Raw genomic sequence first — 23,072 nt, 5'->3', positions numbered from 1 at the left:
GGATAATTATGGTCTGTGAAGGCTTCAATGAGGCCCTCGGTATATTTTGAAAGGGTCTGCTCGTCACTGCAGATGCGACGACCACAGATGGCTAAGCTGTATGGAAGGGGCTTTTGGTATGGAAAGAGTGGCAGCTGTCGAAGTGGAGGTACTGCTGGTGGAGGTCAACATCTAGGAACGTGGCTTGTTGGGTTGAGTACGCCCAGGTGAAGCAAATGGAAAAGTTGTTGAGGTTCTGGTGGAATGTGAATAGGGTGTCCTCCCCTTCCATCCAGATAGCAAAGATGTCATCAGTGAATCTTAACCAGGTGAGGGGTTTAGGATTCTGGGTTTTTAGGAAGGATTTCTCTAGATGGCCCATGAATAGGTTGGCATAGGATGGTGCCATGCGGGTGCCCACATCCATAACCGGGATTTGTTTGCAGGTAATGCCTTCAAAGGAGAAGTAATTGTGGGTGAGGATATAGTTGGTCATGGTGACTAGGAAGGAGGCTGTTGGTTTGGAATCCATAGGTAGTGTTTGATAGCAGTATGGCCATGGGCATTAGGAATGTTAGTGTACAGGGAGGTGCTATCAATATGACGAGCAGGGCACCATGTGGTAAAGGGACAGGAACTGTGGAGAGTTGATGGGGGAAATGGATGGTATCTTTTATATAGGAGGATAGGTTCCTGGTAATAGGTTGAAGGTGTTGGCCTATGAGAGCAGAGAGTCTCTCAGTGGGGGCATAGTAAACTGTCACAATGGGGCGTCCTGGTTGGTTGGGTTTCTGGACTTTTTTAGGAAACATGTAGTAGGTGTGAGTGCGGGGAGTGGTAGGGGTAAGTAAAGAAATGGACTCTGGGGAGAGGTTCTGGGATGGGCCTATGAATTTGAGTAGTGACTGGAGATCCTGCTGGATTAATGGAATGAGGTCACTGTGGCAAGGTTTGTAAGTGGAAGTATCTGACAGCTGATGGAGTCCTTCTGCCACGTAATCCTTCCGGTTCAAAACAATTGTGGTGGAGCCTTTGTCTCTAGGTAGGATTATAAGGTTGGGATCAGTTTTTAGATGGTGGACTACGGTTATTTCTGTGGATATACGGTTAGTTTGCATGTTGAGGGATTTGGGGAATGATGGTGAGGCAAGGTTCAAGGTTAAGAAATTCTGGAAAGTTAACAGGGGGCGGTTTGGAGGCAGTGGGGGTCGATCACAGTTGGATAGAGGAGTGAACTGAGTTAGGCATGGTTCAGTATTGGTCTTTGGTTGAGTCTGATTGGTCGGGGAGGTGGCAAAAATGTGTTTCCTTTGTAGGGACCGGGAGAAGGAGACAAGGTCTTTAACTAGTCCTGCATGACTGAATTTGGGAGTGGGGCAAAAGGTGAGGCCTTTGGAAAGGCTTCTGGAAGGAAAGGTTCATGACTGTGTTGTGGGTCTGTTTAGGTTCTGGGTTCTGTGTTGTTCTGGTGGTGGGGCAAGTGTATTAGGTCTGCGAGACAGGGTTTGTCAGGTATGAGGAGACATGGGGGAGATTTGGAGTAGTTGTAGAGGTGGTGGACAATGGTCCTCTGAGGCAGGTATAGGAAGTGAGTAGGATGGAGAGCTTTTTGAGGTGGTATTGTGCATGTTGCTCAAGTTCCTGCAGGGCAAGAGTTTCAATGTGTGTTATGGGTTCTAGGAATTTTGTATTACATAGCAGGAGAATTTTGCGGATGGAGAGAAGGTACTGCAAGGAGAATTGGGCTTGGTTGATATGGTTTTGCAGGAATATGTTGGTAAGGCCTAAGGATTCGCGGACTCTGAACAGGTGGAGGTCATTCTGGAAGGGCGGGTCGCAACTAGAGATGGGTAATTTGATGGTAAGGCAATTAGGGGGGATTTCAAGAGCCAAGCAACAAAGCAGGAACAGTATGTGGGACTAGGGTCTGGCTAGGGATAAGGAAACTTTTCTGTATTGACGCGGATGGAAGGAGCAATGATCCATGGTGGTGCAAAACATGAGAAAAATTATGTAAAAAAGTAGTTTGTCCAATAGCTTATGCAGAAATACACCCAAATACGTGTGAAAAAATGCAAAAAGGGCGAAATGGATGCACAAGGGGAAAAATGAGATGAAATCTGAGGAAAACGACATTAGCAGAAGGCGAAAACTCACTAAAATTGACGAGAAGTCACAAGGATGAAAGTAGAGAATAACTAATAATTAATAAATGTATGTACATTACTGTAGGTAGCAGTTTTGAGGACAGATAAGTGTGAAGAAGGGAGACGGTAGAGTGTGAAGAAGGGAGACGGTAGATGTGATTGACTGTCCACAGTTCCTGTCCCTTTACCACACGGTGCCATTTTCATCACTATTGATGGCACCTCCCTGTACACTAACATTCCTAATGCCCATGGCCGTATTGCTATTGAACACTACCTTTCCAGGTGCCCTATGGATTCCAAACCAACAACCTCCTTCCTAGTCACCATGACCAACTATATCCTCATCCACAACTACTTCTCCTTTGAAGGCATTACCTGCAAACAAATCCCGGTTATGGCTATGGGCACCTGCATGGCATCATCCTATGCTAACCTATTCATGGACCATCTAGAAGAATCCTTCCTAAAAACCCAGAATCTTAAACCCCTCAACCTGGTTCACATTCATTGATGACATCTTTGCTATTTGGGTTGATGGTGAGGACCCCCTGTTCACATGTCTCCAGAACCTCAACTACTTCTACCCCATTTGCTTCACCTGGTCCTACTCAACCCAACAAGCCACCTTCCTAGATGTTGACCTCCACCTCAGACATGGCTACATCACTACCTCCGTCCATATCAAACCTACTAGCCAACAGCAATACCTTCATTTCGACAGCTGCCACCCATTCCATACCAAGAAGTCCCTTCCATACAGCCTAGCCACCTGTGGTCGTCGCATCTGCAGTGACGAGCAGTCCCTTTCAAAATATACCGAGGGCCTCATTGAAGCCTTCACAGACCATAATTATCGTCCCATCCTTGTACAAAAACAAATCTGCCATGCCTTATCTTTCCAGTCTCCCACCACCTTCCAAAGTCCCACAATCCACCTAACTCAGTACCACCTGGAACTGGAGCAACTGAATTACATTCTCCGCCAGGCTTGCGATACCTCTCGTTGTGCCCTGAAATGAGAAATATCCTGCCTACTATCCTTCCCACCCCTCCTACAGTGGGCTCATACCCCTGTAATAAATCTAGATGCAAGACCTGTCACATACATCCTCCCACCAACACCTACTCCAGTCCGGTCACTAACATCACCTATCCCATCAAAGCCAGGGCTACCTGTGAAACCAGTCATGATTTACAAGCTAAGCTGCAACCATTGTGCTGCATTCTATGTAGGCACAACATCCAACAAGCTGTCTGTCTGCACGAATGGCCACCGACAAACTGTGACCAAAAAACAAGTGGACCACCCTGTTGCTGAACACGCTGCCTAACATGATATCCCTCATCTCAATGACTGCTTCACAGCCTGTGCCATATGGATCCTTCCCACCAACACCAGATTTTCTGAATTACATCCTATGTACCTGTAACCCTCCTGGCCTCAACCTTCATTAGTCACTGTGCTCACCCATCCAGCACCACACCCAGTCTTTTTATTTCTCTCCTTTCCGCTACATACCACCCCCGTCCCCCCACCTAATCTGCTGCCCTCCGTCTATACTACAGCACTTCACTGTCCGCCACCCACCCCAGCCTTCTCCTACTCCCACCCATTCACCACTCCCAGTGTGTGTGTGTGTGTGTGTGTGTGTGTGTGTGTGTGTGTGTGTGTGTGTGTGTTTCTGACAAAGGCCTTAATGGCCAAAAGCTATAATTGTGTGAATCTTTTTGTTGTACCTAACACGACTCAGCATCTCCACCAAGTGGATTTTCATGTTTCAGACCAACAGTCTCAACAGGACACTTGTTAACATTGCAAATTACACACACACACAAACACTCTATCTCTCTCTCTCTCTCTCTCTCTCTCTCTCTCTCTCTCTCTCTCTCTCTCCACACACCACACCACACATGTGCATGTGCACTTATATGAGTTGGTATATGTTAGAGCCCTGCAATTATGTGGCCGTGGCCCATCCGAGTGGTTTCCACATGGCTACATTTATGTGAGAGAGAGCACGAACAGCTTCGCATATTTTGGCAGAAGTTGCCTTGCCTAATGGTAGCCGAGAGAGCACTACTTGTCCATGGCCATGCGGGAGTCACACGCTTCATTCACTGGCATGTAGGCTATGAATATGCAGGTTGCACCTGCGTACCTGCGTAATGTGCTTTGCTTACCACGAGAGTTGGCCAAAATTTATTCAAATTGCAAATAATTAATACAGATAAAAATTATTATTAGTTATTTGGGAATAACAAATAAAAATATGTATTTGAAATGATTAACAATGGAAACTCCAGGTAGCAAATGTTATTCACTTACACAAATGAAAGCATTTATTAATAATTTGTAAATAAAAAGCACTATGTATAATAGATAAATTTGAAATCCGAGAACATTTATTGCTGCAGGTCTCTGTCATCTATTAAACATAAATTTTCAGAAGAACTCTTTTTCTGAAGCATCTCATCAGAATCTTTATTATTTATTAATTTAATTTTTTTACGATTTGCTATTGTGACTCTTGTGAAGATATGTTCTACACATGCAAAGAGGACATCGGAGCAGTATTTCTCCTGAAATTGCCTTTATTTCATGATATGACACTCGACACACACACACTCTCTCTCTCTCTCTCTCTCTCTCTCTCTCTCTCTCTCTTCTTCAGCAAAAAATGCGGAATTATCAATTCTGCAATAGCTTTTGAGAAATAGTTCATTTTTATTCGTGGTTAGTTTCACTTCCAAAATCAAATTAAAAATAAAATTTTCTTATTGTGTCATAACATAATCTGAAACTTGTGACACGATGCCTTTGGCAATACTTTGGCTATTATTTGTCTGTAGTTTGTTGTAAGCCTTCCTTGGACATGGGCAACAATGCAGGTGAACTGTTTGTTTTTAAATTATGAGTAAGACATCGCTGAAATAATTGTAGTAGGCATAGAAATTTGAAAAAATGTCTTCCAATCATTTCTCGAAATTTTATTGATAGAAAAGTTGCCAGTGCACTCCAATATTATGAACTCTCTTTTATATATGCAAATCAGTTGTCTCTTCTGAAAAAACTGCATAGGTTATTTAGGTTTAAAGTATATTGATGTTAGTCATTTGCAGCCAAATTCATTCTTTGTTCATTCATTTTGCAACACTACAAACATGAATAAATTACATAATTAAATCAATGGGACACTTGTATCCAATTGTGTGCAGTTTTTGTACAATAGATTAAGAATGTTTGATGACTGCATTCTCATCTTTGGCTACTTATTTAGAGTACTCTATGTAAGTGGGGGCAGGGGGGAAGTGCAGAGTCAATTGAATGGGTCCGCATTCATAGTGTAACTGTGAAGGCTGGCCATCAAGGAAGTAATATTTTTAAAATGCTGTAAAGCTGTGCTCAACCTGAAGGCTGGTTTGAATACTGCAGTGCTCTACTAGGCATGATGGCATGCTTGTGACTTCCTTCCAAACCGGCATTTTTCTCATTGTTGGAGATGAATGAAACAAAAAGTAACAGAAAAAATTGTAGGGCCTACGGAGGTTCGAATCCAATACCTTTAGTATTGTAATCTGGAACTTGGACCACCAAGACATACGTATGTACAATCCATTAACAAATTATGTATCAAATAGAAACTGTACTGAGCTAAGGGAACAAACACTAGTCATAGAATTCTGTACAAGAAGTAAGCAAAGAAAGTACAGTGGCATTCTACATTATTCATTACTTAAGTTACAAATAATTTATTTGTGGGTAAATTTTTTTGAATTGTCTACTTATTCAAATAGAAACTTATTCAAATAATGCCTGTCTCTGCTTACAACTATATCTTGTGCTTCCTTCCTGTTTCTGGTCATTTCAGTTAATATTATCAATGGTAATGAGTGCAATTAGTTCATTTGCTCATGATAGCATGCAGAGCAGCATTAGTTTTAGTTTTTATGAACAAAGTTGACAATTATAATCAGTTGTCACACTCTCCAATTTTATATTTGCTCTCTCCAAAATATGTCTCAATGTCAGTGCAATATTTACAGCAAACTGAATGTGAGCATTAGTTATCAGACATTCTTTCACACAAATGTACAGCTCCACATTTAAATCAGTAACCTTTAATAACATTTAGTATTTGACTACCGCTTTAATTTTCATGATAATTGATCATACTCAATTACTGTGGTAATACTTAGTGAATCTCAGGTACACAGCATATACACTTATCCCATATAAAATGTGGAATACTTTATAGCTAAAAGAATTTTAATTCTAAATTAATTCCTATGCTTGCCAGAACCATTAATGCCACTAAGTTGTCAAAGTTGTATGGAGTTTGTTTCCTTACCCGCATGGCATGGCCACTCAATGAGTGCATGCTGCATGACACTGAGTGTGGGAATCACCGCTTGTGTGTTTCTGCAATGTGTGCTAAGTGAGCATTGGGTAGTGAGTGCTGCTCACGTGGTTCCCCCGTGCAGATGCAGTGCTATACTGCCCTCTTATTTTTATTCTTCTGCTGCAGTTTACCTTTCCCTCCTCCCTGAGAAAGGAACTTATGATTCGAAAATCTGGAATAGTATCACTAAATATTTTTCATAGTGGAGGTAGATACTCCCCTCATAATGTGGTAGTTCTCATGTATGAAATTTTGTTTTAATACAGTCTTTTTTCGAAACACACTGCATGTCATCAGTTTGTAAATGGTTTTTCATATGTATAGCCATATCAGAATTACGTAAAATCATTAGGAGGTACAGAAAGTAGCATTACATTCCAGAATTAGCTTCACCCAACTTCACATGCTTTTGAGATTTTTTGCTAATGATGCTTTTTTATTCCACACTGTGAATTACCTTTTGCATATTTATACACATGGTTATATTAAAAACAAAGATTCCAAGACTTACCAAGCGGGAAAGCGCCGGCAGACAGGCACATGAACAAAACACACAAACACACACACAGAATTACGAGCTTTCGCAACTGGCAGTTGCTTCGTCAGGAAAGAGGGAAGGAGAGGGAAAAATGAAAGGATGTGGGTTTTAAGGGAGAGGGTAAGGAGTTATTCCAATCCCGGGAGCGGAAAGACTTCCCTTAGGGGAAAAAGAGGACAGGTGTACACTCGCACACACACACACACCCACATACTGTGTGTGTGTGCGCGAGTGTACACCTGTCCTTTTTATTCCCCTAAGGGAAGTCTTTCCGCTCCCGGGATTGGAATGACTCCTTACCCTCTCCCTTAAAACCCACATCCTTTCATTTTTCCCTCTCCTTCCCTCTTTCCTGACGAAGCAACTGCCAGTTGCGAAAGCTCGTAATTCTGTGTGTGTGTTTGTGTGTTTTGTTCATGTGCCTGTCTGCCGGCACTTTCCCGCTTGGTAAGTCTTGGAATCTTTGTTTTTAATATATTTTTCCCATGTGGAAGTTTCTTTCTATTTTATATACACATGGTTATGTTTATAAAAAACATATCATTTTGATTTCATTATACTTGCACAGCGTAAATCAGTAAATACCTTAATGAATGGCTTATCTAAACTAATAAGAGGAAAAAATCCACACATTTATGCAGTAAATTAGTGGTCTTCCTTGTCAATATTTTACACGTGAATAGACTTGTAAACATTGTATACATCATAGAGAATATTCCGTCAAGATATGCATTCTTTTATTACTGAGGTACATAAGAGACATCTATTAATTATCAAGTATTCTCTCCTTCCATTTGATAAAGATGCTTAATGTGCTTAACATTACGTATCACCAGTATTTTTACAGCGATGAGGTATTTCTACTTGATGTACGAACCATGTACTCAGACACCATAATGATTATGAGCGAGCTTCCTCAATTCCTATAATAATGTGATAATCACTGACTACATATTAATTATTGCAATATGCAGAAATGAGTTTTCTTTAATGATTCTTAGTTTAACAAGTCAAAATAAAATTTTACCATCCTCTCGCATCATTTCTCATTATACCAAATGATGATTTGTGATTTCCACAAATCAGACCATGCGCTGTTATCAGATACTTATATCGTAACTAGTTTAATGCTCCATTCCTCAAGCCTGAGTCGCCACTAATAATTCCTTTGTAACTGCACCAGAATAAAACTTCAGCTCAAAGAGGATAATGTCACAGTAGTATGCAAACACCCTTGCTTCATGTTACAGTGTTTATTATTGTGCTCTCTCAGAGTCAAACCTACAAAACACACGTAGTCTAGTGCATGAACTCAGTTGGTCAGCACACGTCATAAATATCCTGTTGTGTTTGAGCCATGGTCAACGATCTTTCCGTAACTGCCAGCACTAACAATATAATATGGCTGCAGATCAGTAAATATTGCTTGACTTGTTTGCCACATTGTTATCAGTTCTACATATTCTTGCAGCTAATCTGTATCCCATAGCATGAAATATTCTGCTACATAAACATGTAACACAGTGAGCACCTACACAATTACCCACTAACCATGCATTTGTCTCATTATACAGTAAAACTATTAAATACAGTTACCTCCTTGTATTACATATTCACAAAATGTAAGTATTCTTTTTTGTATCTGTAGACACTACATCCTTCAAGAGCCTTTCCTTTTTAGCACAAAATATTTGATCTCCCATATCACAATAATTGAAATTGTATTCCTCCGGACCAACTTAGAAAATGTGATTATCAATCATGTATACCTTCATGATAACAAAATCCATAGAAATTCTGGCCTTATGTAAAGGCTGTTAGTACCCTAAAGTTAGTTTTCAGTCACTTATGGACAAGTCAGAAATAAAAATTGAGAGTAGAAAGGCAAAAGCATAAATGCTTAACTCTGTTTTCAAACATCCTTTGTAAAAGGAGTAGTGCCCCAGTTAAATTCTTGTGCCACTGAAAAGGTGAGTGAAATAGATATCAAGTCAGTTGCATTGAGAAACAGTTGAAATTGTTAAAATTGAACAAAGCCCCAGGTGCAGATGAAATTCCTATCAGATTCAATACCCAATTCACAGCTGAGTTAGCCCTTCTGTTAACTGCAGATCTTTGAACAAAATACTGTTCCTAGTAGCTAGAAGCAAGCACAGGACACGTGTATCTATAAGAAAGGTAGCAGGAGTGGTCCACAAAACTACCATACAATATCCTTGACATCCATTTGTTGTAGAATCTTAGAACATGTTCCAAGATCAAACATAATGACGTATCTTGAACAGAATGACCTCCTCTCTGCGTAACAGCAGGGATTTCAAAAATGTAGATAATGTTAAACCCAGCTCGAAATTTTCTCATATGACCTCATGAAAGCCACAGATCAAGGCAGTCAGGTAGATGCAGTATTTCTTAATTTCCAAAAAGCATTTGGCTCAGTACCATACCAATGCTTATTATCAAAAGGACAATCATATGAGGTGTCAGATGGCAAACGTGACTGGATTGAGGATTTCTTGGTAGGGAGGATGCAGCATGTTATCTTGGATAGGAGGTCATCATCCGATGTAGAAGTAACTTCAAGTGTACCTTAAGGCTGTTCATATTGTATATTAATGATCTTGCAGATGATATTAATAGTAACATCAGACTTTTTGCAGATGGTGCAGTTATCTACAACAGAGTACAGTTTGAATGAAGCTGTACAAATAGTCAGTCAGACCTTGATAAGATTTCAAAGTGGTGCAGTGCTTTAAATGTTGAGAACTGTAAAATTATGCACTTCAAGAGACAGAAAAATGTAGTATTCCATGACTACAGTATCAACAAGTCAAGGTTGCAATAAGTCAATTCATTCAATCACCTGGGCAGAACACATTACAGGTGTATGAAATAGAACAATCACACAGACTCAGCTGTAGGTAAAGCAGTGGAAGACTGCTATATTGGTAGAACACTAGTGAAATGCAAGCAGTCTGCGAAGGAGTTAGCCGACAATCACTTGTGCGACCCATCCTAGAATCAGAGGTTGAAAATACCGCTTCAGTTGTAAAGTTCTTTTATTATCACCCAACCGTTTCAGGCTCTTATAAACCCGTCTTCAGGTGTCGTAACTTGGTGCTGTGGCCTCCCGAGTGCTGCCGTGAACGTGTACTAGGCACATTGTGCTACCTATGAGTGCAGAACAGAAGATTTCTCAACAGTGTGGGACCTTTGCCACAGATAGTACTAGCAGGGGATATTCAGTGTATACATACAGAGAAAAGCAACATGTGAATTGTTACAGGTTTCTTTAACCCACAGGAGAGTCATAGGTGAAAGAACTAAACTTGGAGTCTCTTGAAGATAGACGAAAACAACACCAAGAAAAGTCCACTGACAAAGCTTTAAATGATGACTATAGGAATATAATACACCCCCTTACATATCACTCCCATAGGGAGCATGAGGATAAGATTAGATTAATTACAGCACAAACAGAGGCATTTAAGCAACTAATTTTGCCACTCTCCATATGTGAATGGAATGGAAAAAGCCCTACACGGTGGGACGTACCCTGTACCCTATCCCCTGCACTTTACAGTGGTTTGCAACAGTCAGATCCAGAATAATGTTCCTCTTTGCCACAAATTTTGGCACAAATATTCAGAGGATTGCACTACTTTTATTTCTCTTTTGTTTATGTAGGCTATTAGTTTCATGTTCGTGATAAATGTCAAGATGTGGATTATGTTGATTCAACAAAATATTGTGTGTGTGTGTCACAGGATGTGACAGAAGTATACTGACAAACTTTGAGAGGTTGTAAATGATGACCTTGAGGAACAAATTGAGGATAGGAATCTGTGTCTGGGAATCTAACAACATTTTGGAACGTCAGAGTTACAGAGGAAATCACTACTGTCTGGCAGCCCCTTCTGCGGCAGATCTGAGTTCTCAGTGACTTCTTGGCATACCTCCTTCCAATGGACCTTATATTATTTGGGGTGTTAGTTAGCACTGAGTGCATCATCCAGGCCCACCAAAGTGACATTGTGTGTGTGGGGGGGGGGGGGGGGGTTACTACATTAGTGGCAGAGACATCAATGTACAAACTCAGATTTGCCACCACAGAGAGGGCCAGAGATAACAATGGCCCCTACAACTTCAACTGTCTATAAGAATGAGGGAGGTGATATTTCTGGGTGTGGGTTCCCGTCCACAGTTTGTTCCTCAAGACACAATTTACAACCCCTCAAAATTTGTTGGTATTGTTCTATTATGCCCAATTATCATCTTGGCACACATACAACCCAGGCATCTGTCGAAGAGTAGTGAAGTGTGAAGAGAGTCCAGATTTTCTTTCTGTGCTGTAGTTTTTTCCATTCATGTTTGTAATGTACTCAAGAAGACCTTTAAGTGCTCAGTTGAATTTTCACTGAATGACTTACACTGTTCTGAGTTCAGACTGATTTTAACTTGTATGACTTAAACATGCTCCGTTATTGGAAACACAACTCCTCTTATTTGAAGACTTTCCTTTGATTACTGGTTCTGCTTTTGTGTTTGAGCCCATATGCAAAACACACACAGATATATAGTATATGGCCTTTACATATGTCTGATTGTCTGTATATGTGCGCATGTGTGCGTGTGTGCCTGTCCCTTTTTCCCCCCTAAGGTAAGTCTTTCCGCTCCTGGGATTGGAATGACTCTGAAGTGGCTCTGGTTATTTGCTTCTGTACCAGCTCGGGAGGGTAGTTGCGGGATGCGAAAGCCGTTTTCAGGTTGTTGCTGTAATGGTTCAAGGATTCCGGACTGGAGCAGATTCCTCATCCCCCCAAACCCAGAACCGCCCACAGAAGAATCCCAAAAGTGCCCCACTTGTGACAGGATACTTTCCGGGACTGGATCATACTCTGAATGTGGCTCTCCAGCAGGGATATGACTTCCTCAAATCCTGCCCTGAAATGAGATCCATCCTTCACAAAATCCTCCCGACTCCACCAAGATTGTCTTTCCGCCGTCCACCTAACCTTCGCAACCTCTTGATTCATCCCTATGAAATCCCCAAACCACCTTCCCTACCCTCTGGCTCCTACCCTTGTGACTGCCCCCGGTGTAAAACCTGTCCCATGCACCCTCCCACCACCACCTACTCCTGTCCTGTAACCCGGAAGGTGTACACGATCAAAGGCAGAGCCAAATGTGACAGCACCCACGCGATTTACCAACTGACCTGCCTACACTGTGAAGCTTTCTATGTGCGAATGACCAGCAACAAACTGTCCATTTGCATGAACAGACACAGGCAGACAGTATGTGTTGGTAATGAGGTTCACCCTGTGGCTAAACATGCCTTGGTGCACGGCCAGTACATCTTGGCACAGCGTTACACCGGCCGGGTTATCTGGATACTTCCCACTGACACCAACCTATCAGAACTCCAGAGATGGGAACTTTCCCTTCAATATATCCTCTCTTCCCGTCACCCACCAGGCCTCAACCTCCACTAATTTCAAGTTGCCACCACTCATACCTCACCTGTCATTCAATAACAACTTTGCCTCTGTACTTCCGCCTCGACTGACGTCTCTGCCCAAACCCTTTGCCTTTACAAATGTCTGCTTGTGTCTGTATATGTGAGGATGGATATATATATATATATATATATATATATATATATATATATATATATATATATATATATATATATATATATATGTGTGTGTGTGTGTATATCGCGCGCAACTGTGGGTTGCGAAAGCTTGAATTTTGTGAGCGTGTTTGTCTATCTATAACATACCGACGCTTTCGTTTGGTAAGTTACATCATCATTGTTTTTAGATTTTTTTTTTCCAAGTGGAATGTTTCCCATCAAAAAGAAACGCAAAGTATATCTGTTTAAAAAAGCTGATAATGCTCTTAATGCCTTTTTAAGAGACAGTCTTCACTCCTTCCGATCTGATCATGTAAATGTAGAAAAGTTGTGGATGTTTTCAGAGAGATAGTATTGACAGCAATTGTGAGGTATATACTACATAAATTAAAAAGTGATGGTACTGATCCACCATGGTACACAAAATAGGTCAGATCGTTGTTGCAGAAGCAACAAAAAAAGCATGCCAAATTTAAAAGAATGCAAAATCTCCAAGTTTGGCAAAGTTTTACAGAAGTTCAAAATATGGCACGTACTTCAATGTAAGATGCTTTTAATAATTTCCACAAAGAAATTCTGTCTCAAAATCTGGCAGAAAACCCAAAGAAATTCTAGTCATACATAAAGCACACCAGTGGCAGGCCGCAATCAGTACCTTCACTGCGTGATGACAACAGTGAAGTCATTGATGACAGTGCTACTAAAGCAGAGTTATTAAACATGGTTTTCTGAAACTCCTTCACCAAAGAAGACAAAGTAAATATTCCTGAATGCCATTCAAGAACAACTGCCAAGATGAGAAACATAGAAGTAGATATCCTCAGAGTAACGAAGCACCTTAAATCACTTAATAAAGGCAAGGCCTCCAGTCCAGATTGTATACCACTCAGTTTCCTCTCAGATTATGCTGATAAAATAGCTCCATATTTAGCAATTATATACAACCACACTCACAGAAAAGTCCGTACCTAAAGACAGGAAAATTGCTCAAGTCATACCAATACCCAGAAAGGGAAGTAGGAGTAATCCGCTGAATTACAGGTCTGTATCACTAACGTCGATTTGCAGTAGATTTTTGGAACATATATTGTATTCGAACATTATGAAGTACCTCGAAGAAAACGATTTATTGACACATATTCAGCACGGTTTCAGAAAATATCATTCTTGTGAAACACAACTAGCTCTTTATACTCATGAAGTAATAACTGCTATCGACAGAGGATGTCAAATTGATTCCATATTTTTAGACTTCCAGAAGGCTTTCGACACCATTCCTCACAAGCGTCTTCTAACCGAACTGTGTGCCTACGGAGTATTACCTCAGTTGTGTGACTGGATTCGTGATTCCTATCAGAAAGGTTCCCAGTTCGTAGTAATAGATGGAAAGTCATCAAGTAAAACATAAGTAATATCCAGCGTTTCCCAAGGAAGTGTTATAGGCCCTCTCTTGTTTCTGATCTATATTAACGACATAGGAGACAATCTGAGTAGCCATCTTAGATTGTTTGCAGGTGATGGTGTCATTTACCATCTTGTTAAGTCATCAGATGATCAAAATGACTTAGATAAGATATCTGTATGTTGCGAAAAGTGGTAATTGACCCTGAATAAGGAAAAGTGTGAGATTATTCACATGAGTACTAAAAGAAATAAGCTAAATTTCTATTACGCGATAAGTCACCCAAATCTGAAGACGGTAAATTCAGTTAAATACTTCGAGATTACAATTACAAATAACCTAAATTGGAATGATCACATAGATAATATTGTGGGTAGAGCAAACCAGAGACTGCCATTCATTGGCAGAACCCTTAGAAGGTGCAATAGGTCTACTAAAGAGACTGCTTACACCACACTTGTCCGCCCTATTCTGGAGTATTGCTCTGCGGTGTAGGATCCGCATCAGGTGGGACTGACGGATGTCACTAAAGAAGTACAAAGAAGGGTAGCTCGTTTTGTATTATCGCGAAATAGGGGAGATAGTGTCACAGACCTGATATGTGAATTGGAGCGGCAATCATTAAAACAAAGGCGCTTTTCATTGCAACGGGATCTTCTCATGAAATTTCAATCACCAGTTATCTCCTCTGATTGCGAAAACATTCTGTTGGCATCCACCTACATAGGGAGATATGATCATCATGATAAAATAAGAGAAATCAGGGCTCGCACAGAAAAATTTAAGTGCTTGTTTTTCCCGTGTGCCATTTGAGAGTGGAACAGTAGAGAGACAGCTTGAAGGTGGTTCATTGAACTCTCTGCCAGGCACTTTATTGTGAATAGTAGAGTAATCACGTAGATGTAGAAGGCCTTGATTAGCGTGAAAAACTTAGATGATGATCCAATTTTTGAACAACATAAAAATTCAATTACACCCAAGTGAAGCAGCAGGTGCTAAGCTACTTACTAATATTTTGTAAAAGAAAATGTTTTCATAAAAACCACTTGCATTATTTTCATCAGTAGTATAGGAACAAGTAGGTGTATTATACTGTAAGGGACAAACAGGCATGGCCACAATGAATCGAAGTTTATTCTTCTTCCACATACAAGTAAATGACAGTTGAGAACTTAGAGACAAATACAGGATGTCCCAGCTATCTTGTCCACCCAAAATGTCGCTGGAACAATAACAGCTATTGGAAAACAACTTTTACCAGTGAATGTACATATTTGGAAATATTCTAAAACGAAAACATATGTGTTGTTTTAACACAAGTTTATGTTTTTTTTAAAATGGGCCTCCTATATTTTTTTCTTCAGCAATCTATAGCATGACAAAGCACATACACAATGGCGTTGATTGCATTGCAATATTCCCATTACATCCCAAGATATTGAGACGCGAAGTTGATGCTTGAAACACCCGACATGCGCTGCTAGCGCATGCCCTGGTAGGTGGATTGGACGAGGTGGCCCAGTTAGGTGGCCTGCCCGAACTCCGGACCTTACACCGCTGGATTATTTTCTTTGGGGAGCAGTGAAGGATGATGTTTACCAACATGAACCAACAACACCAGAGGACATGAAGCAATGCATTATTGATGCTTGTACAACCATCAAAGAGGAAACAGTAATACGAAGTAGGGCATCCTTCATCCGCAGATTGACCCTATGTATGGCAAGCCAGTGGGCATCACTTTGATCATGAGATGTGAACGCTATGTTTAGTATGTAGTGCTGGTATCACAGTGGAAGTTTCTACAAAGGGCCATTTTACCCAGTGATGTTAAGAAACATTTGTTTGCAACAATTTATCATTTAACGCATTAGATAAACATAACATTGATAATTATGTGATAATAAAACTAACTGGTTAAACATGTTTACATTCATCTTCTATGTCCTACCTGAACTTCCCAAATCAAAACATTTTTACCTAAACAACAGTAAAACTTTTAGTCCACTTGCTCGTTTCACTAAAACCATCAACATGAATTTTACTATTACGAGTGCATGATTAACTGTCACTTGCGCTAGATCTACAGTAAAGTAAAGTTTTAACGTTGAACGGCATTACCTTTTTAGTAACGGATTAACGATAAGCGAAGTTAACTTTGTGACTAACGTTGCGGTACACAGATATGTTACAGAACCGCATCACCCCTAGCCTATGGGATAAATACCTGCTGGAATGTACGACGTTAATGCAGGATGGCAGCAGACCGTATTATTCGTTTCGGACCTCTTGATAAGTAAGGAAGTGTGATTACGCATGTCAATCACATCGCAATTACAGCAGCATGAGGTTCACGCCTGAGCCTCAGGACGAGCGATAGCAGCGCATGTCGGGTGTTTCAAGCGTCAACTTTGCGTCTCAATATCTCGGGATGTAATGGGAATATTGCAATGCAATCAACGCCATTGTGTATGTGCTTTGTCATGCTGTGGATTGCTGAAGAAAAAAATATAGGAGGTCCATTAAAAAAAAAGTTTATGTTAAAAAACACATATGCTTTCGTTTTAGAATGTTTCCAAATATGGACATTCATGGGCCCCAGCCCTACATTGATACCGGTGAAAGTCGTTTTCCAATAGCTGTTATTGTTCCAGAGATATTTTGGGTGGACAAGATAGCTGGGACAGCCTGTACAGAAACAATCCAGGTACTGATACAAGCAGTTGCTGACAATAAGTTTGAATACAGTATGAGAATGAGTGCCTGCTGCACTGTGCTTATAAAGAGGGCTCTGGCAGAGGTATGGCAGATGCCATGCTGTGTCCACAAGTCATGTGGCCCACTATGGGCAGCCTCTGGTGGCCAGCCTGCCCACATGGCATTGGCGGAACATTCTAAGTGTAGTGTACTAGCAGCCTGGTGCCATGGCACTTATCTGATTATTACATATAGGATGACACACACACACACAACCATGGGGAAAGAGTGCTCTGCTAATGCGGGCGATGGAGCAACTGTTGAAACATCCATATGTTCAATTTAATAGGCGCGAATTCTGAGGAAGAAATTGTAGAGCTTTTAGAGGAATGTCTAAGTGAAAATGAGAGAGACAATGACTTTGGTGATTGTCGCAGACAATGATGGCGGTGATGGAAGGTGATTCCTGGCTGAAACCAGTGAGTATGGGCAGAAGTGGCACTAGCGTGGAGACATGCAGCAGCTGCTCCCCCATGAAATACTGTAAGAGAGGACCAGTGACAAGGATGCCGGTAGCATCTTGACATTCAGTTCCTCAACATGATTGAATTGCGCCGACGCTGAAGGTGCCTGCCTTTCGGTCGGGGGTGCCAGTGTTCAAGGACACGGAGAAACTGGTCTGGCAGGTGGTGGCAGAAAAACAGTGCGGGAAGGCTCAGCAGCAGCTGCCAGGAGGGGGTAGCGAGGGGGGGGGGGGGGGCAGAAAGTGGCGGACCTACTCCCACAGCAGGGACACCCCACAAGGCTGGAACAGGTGCTGAGGGAGGAGGCACAGGCTCTAGTGGCGGACCTGCTGCCATTGCAGATGCACTACACCTGGTTTAATTGGTTATCACGACATGCTAAGAAGAAGAATTAGTAGTAGTAGTAGTAGTAGTAGTAATTGTCCTACTACAACAAAGGTCATCCTGGGAGATCCAGAAGCATGTCAGCAGTTATCTATATCAAGCAAAGTAAAATAACGATACAGCAGCCTTTATGTATGTCCATGGCTGCCTTAATGCCACATCCACCACCACAAGCATTTGTTGTGAGATCAATCGCTACAATGTGTACACTACAATGGCTCTTTGTTTCTGCTACTTCCTTTGGCTCTGATGTGTCATTGATACATCCTTGAATGCATTTTCCTCATTTATATTTCAGCTCAGGTAACAACAATGTGTCAGAATTTTAAAAAATGTCGCTGCAACTGTTTCTGCCAGGGAAATGTGAACCTTGTTGAAGTGAAATATTTCTGTGAGCTTGAAAGATCAACCATCATCAGACAAAAGCAGTATTGAACAGCAGACACGCATGTATAAAAAAATTATTACCAGTTAATCTTTAGAACAAAAGACACATGATAGTACTGCATAGTCCTGCAGCAGAGTGGGAGAAATCTGTGTTCAAAAGATCAGTTATTAATTATCTTTTTGAGTTTGGTTGACTGCTGCTCAGCATCTCTTCTATTCAATGAGTAGTTATGTTTCCTGATTCAGATATTTACATTCCACCCAGAATTGTTATTGATTTATTTATTTATTTTATTGATTTATTTTAGTGATTTATTTATGTTTATATGTTATTATTTGTATATTTTTAACACAGTTTTCATCTCTAATGGCTTGAACTTCAGTTATTTTGACAACAGTCATGCTCGATTTTTATCAGCTTTGAAAAGATACTTGTAGTGTTTATAGTCACATCAATTGTTAATGAATTGCTGTGTGAAGAAAAGTGACTGAACTTTGTGGTATAAAATCTGAAACTAGATGGAACACACTATTTTACACCTTAACTCTTATGTGCTCTGTAATGCAGACACAGGGTGTCTCCACAAACTTATTTAAATTGCCGCTGCCCAGGCAGTGAGCAGGCCACTGAGAATTGTGCTAATAGCGAAGTCACTGACTGACAATTAGGGTATACATTAAAGCAAGTAGTGCACTTTCTTTCAAGTATATTTACATAATCATTACAGTACAAAACTCCTGATTGTGTGACATTCCTTATTAAACTCTTAAGGGTGGACTGTTGCCATCATTATTCCACTCAAATTATTTACAAATGAATCATTGTAGTCATCAAAATTATTGTCATCAAAGTCATTATCTCTCTCATTTTCACTTAAACATTCCTCTAAAAGCTCTATGCAGGAAAAACTAGTCAATTCACGTCTACTAAACTGGACATAATAATTCCAACCTTTCTCTCAATACAACTGCTACAGTTCAACACTGAATTAACACAAGCTGTCGTAGAAGGCAGTACTGTGCAGCATTGATGCCTAGTACAATCAGGTTCTAGAATGGAGCACGTGAGAGCTATGAAAAATTGTTTCAAATGAGGCTCGACAATGGAGTGAAAAATGAAATTCTCTATGTCGAATGCCATTCACTGTTGGAGTGGAATAGGTTAGTAGTAACCATACATGCTCACAAGAATTTAATAAGTGACAGTGTTAATCAGTGAACTACAGAAAAGCATAAACTACTAAAACTTCAAACTTAGATGGAGACACTGCATGAGGAACAGGTTGGCTTGAGAGAAGCTGTTAAAACTTTTATCAGAGCAATCTAATATAGAAAACTTTTATCAGAGCAATCTAATATAGAATACTGAAAATATTGTAAATCCAGGTATAATTTCCAGATAACAAATGTAATATTGCTACTTTTTTTTCTTTGCAGGAAGTCAGTAGAAAAAGTGAAAGGATTACAATATTAGAAAGAGAAAAGGCGTCGCTGATGCGAGAATTGTATCAAACAAGATCTCAGGGCAGAAGAGGTAAAGACACACAGGATGACACTGCTTTCATGTAAAACACCAACTGCTGGATATTCGTCTAAAAGAAGTTTTAAGTATAATGAAGTGTTTGCACTCGATACGTTGGAAGATAAAGATTTGATCGCTATTGAACTTCTATTTACTGTGTGAGGAGGGGAGAAGAGAAGAGGAAACTTGTTACTATGAACAGTGCTCATTAAAAAATATTTGCCGCCAACTTGAGACACTGAAACTATACAACAGTATAAAACTCAGTATTTAAGATATTTACTTCTTCTTACAGAAACTAACACTACAGATGTGCAATGTAAGTTATGAAAGTACAGCTTCAATGTTTCGAGTTGCCTGTGATGCTACCGTACTTAATGTTAGTTGTCAGTATAGGATTCACAATACTATTGATCAATTCCACTTTTAATGAAATAATGGTACATGTGGATGTACCTGAACATTTCGAAACATTGCACAGTGAAGAAAATGGAAATTAAATTCTTTCGCCGAAGGTAATGGAAAAAGCAGACCAGGATTATTTCAACTGTATTTTCATCTCACTACCTACCATTTAGTTGAGCTACTAAAGCTAGACAATGTTATAATGTTTACATATTACATTGTATATCTATCATTAAAATTATTAATAAAAATGTTTTATAAAAAATCCAATCTTGGCTTAGTTCTACTATTGCAGTGCTTATTCTGTTACACTACACGTGACAAAATGTCATTCACTATATGCCAGAGATCATACATATTATGACAGAAATCTGAAAAAGATAAGGAAGAACTCAAAGAACTGGCCACCCAGCAAGGACACGCTACCAGCAGATCACCAAGTGCAGACAGAAGTCAACAATAAAGACTGGACTAGTGGAAACGGTATGAGAAACGAACAAGTCCAGCAAGTAATCCAAACAGAGTAACAAAGATTTAGTAAAGTGGAAATACTAGAAGAATAGCAATACACCACTGGATGCAGAGACGTAATGCAGTTAGCTTTATAGTACAGCCATGAACACTAACTGCTGAGCAAGATGGACTCGGCTTTGCTGCACTGCAAAGCCAGTGCTGCAGTACAGCAATATACTGCTCGCAGATGTAGCAGTGTCTAGTGGCTGTAGTAAAATCCCATGCTTTCTACCAGGCTTTCAAGATCACTGAGCATAGGATACCAGAAAATGTATTATATTGCTTATCCAAATCTGGTTTTGAATGGTATTCATAATATTTTGCCTCTCTGGAATGTTTAACTCACCCTGTAGCTGTACCTTACACTGTTTCTCTTAACCCTGTCTGGTCAAGAGAAAGCCTAAATTTAAATGTTTCACAACATTCTTTTTTAAGTCTGGTTTTTTTACCAGTGCTGTCCATCCAAAAATTAGCAGTTAAATACAGAAAAATCTTTGAAGTGCAGTAAATACCGTACTGGCCATTTTCTGTTTCTGGACCATGTTTGGTAATACTCCTTGTGCTGTCCGTAAGGGTCTACACCACCCATACCCACATTATACCCCTAAATAACAAAACGACAGTCTACAACTGGATACATACCCTCTATCTAACACTTCTGTTTTACTTTATATTTCTGCTCGATGCCAGGACAAGTAGATGCTTCCGGTACCTATTAATTGTCTGTCCCTCTGTTGCAACAATTGTATTCATTGGTGAAGAAACAATGGTGTGTAACTGGCATCTTCAACTTTCCGGATTCGGTCAGTTGGCAACTTGTATTACCTGAGGAATGACACACACAGACGGAAATAAATTGCAACATCAAGAAATAATTAATGTAGTAATGTAGAGTAATGAAATTTTCGGACTACATTTGTTTAGGAAACATATTTAAGTGGTTAACATTACAAGTTCAAAGGTTAACATCAATGCGAGATACACCATTGTGAATGTGAAATGCTGATACATTAGTAACCGATGTTACTGTCAGAATATTGAATGCAAGCATGCAGATGTGCCTGCATTGTATTGTATATCTGCCAGATGTCAGTTTGTGGGATGGAGTTCCATGCCTGTTACACTTAGTCAGTCAACACAGGTACAGTTAGTGCTGTTTGTGGATGACACTGGAGTTACCATCTGATGATGTCCCACATGTGCTCAATTGTGGACAGGTCTGGTGATTGAGTAAGTCAAGGCAACAGATCAACACACTGTACAGTAACAACAGCAGTTATGTGGGCAAGCTTTATCCTGTTGGAAAACTCCCCCTGGAATGCTGCTCACGAATGGCAGCACGGCAGGTCAAAATACCAGATTGACTTTCAGATCTACTGGCAGGGTGTATGGGACAACCACGAGAGTGCTCCTGCTGTCATTTGAATCACACCCCAGACCATAACTGCAGGTATAAGTCCAGTGCATCTAGCAAATAGAAAGGTTGGTTGCAGGCCCTCAAGTGGCCTCCACCTGGCCAGCACAAGTCCATCACTGGCACCGAGGCAGAACCAGCTTTCAACAGAAAACACAACAGACCTCCACCCTGCCCTCCAATGAGCTCTCTCTTGACATCACTGAAGTCACAGATGGTGATGGTTTGGGGTCAGTGAAATGCATGCTACAGGGCATATTGCTTGGAGCTGCTCATGAATAACCACTTTATAACAGTTTTTTGTGTCACTGTGGTGCCAACTGGTATTTCCTCTCAGTAGTGCCAGGTGGTCATCCAAAACCTGGTCCTCTTGTGGCTGTACATTCTTGTGACCACTACTGCCAGCAATCATGTACAGTGGCTACATTCCTGCCACATCTTTCTGCAGTATCACAGAAGGAACCCGTCCAGCTTGTAACCTTATTACGCAACCTCGTCCTAACTCTGTGAGGTATTAATAATGGTGCCTTTGTTGCCATAAAGGCATTCTCGACTAACATCAGCTCACCACATTCCCTCTCAAAAGGTAACTAATGCTCACAACAGTTGCAGCATGTATTTAAAGCAAACCTGATTTGCATCCTCGTAGTAGTACTACTAGTGCCACTGCTATGTGATTGGTGTGAAATTTAAATAAACATCATCTTTTAGATGTAGAACAACACCCACCAACTTTAGTTTATGTCACATAAGTCCTTGGTGTTGTAATTTTTTTCTGTCAGTGTATTTTCAGTTCTTGGCCATGAAAATGACAAAACAATGTAAAAATAAAAGTGTGAATTGTGCATAACTGGATATCAGATGCTTTGAGATGTTCACAGATGATGCTGTTCTCTATAGGGAGTTTGAAATTCCAGAAGACTGTAGCAGTATGCAGAAAAACCTGTAGAGGATCAAAGATTGGTGTAGTGGTTGGCAGATGTGAATCATTCTCAAATATAAATCTTCACTTTCGTATGCTGCACTCAAGTGGGCAATGAATTCTTTCTCGGTGAAAAGATCGATTTGCGAAACACTGTCCACTCTTTCCACATTCCCCATTCTCTTTACCATTGTTGT

At 40.4% G+C, this 23,072-nt stretch overlaps 1 protein-coding gene across 1 annotated transcript in view; it reads left to right on the top strand.

Annotated features, from left to right (window-relative positions):
- The window catches only part of LOC126267410 (suppressor APC domain-containing protein 2), a 96,705-nt gene extending 76,409 nt beyond the window's left edge, over window positions 1–20,296 (top strand). The window contains exon 7 of the mRNA XM_049972639.1: window positions 19,537–20,296. Coding sequence (XP_049828596.1) covers window positions 19,537–19,668 — 132 coding nt within the window. The 3' untranslated portion in view covers window positions 19,669–20,296. The remainder of the gene's footprint in view (window positions 1–19,536) is intronic.
- The last annotated feature ends 2,776 nt before the right edge of the window (window positions 20,297–23,072 follow it).

This window comes from Schistocerca gregaria, chromosome 4 (assembly GCF_023897955.1).
Source record: "Schistocerca gregaria isolate iqSchGreg1 chromosome 4, iqSchGreg1.2, whole genome shotgun sequence".
NCBI lineage: Eukaryota > Metazoa > Arthropoda > Insecta > Orthoptera > Acrididae > Schistocerca > Schistocerca gregaria.
Note: the sequence above shows the minus strand (reverse complement) of the source record. Positions and strands in the feature narration are given on the sequence as shown.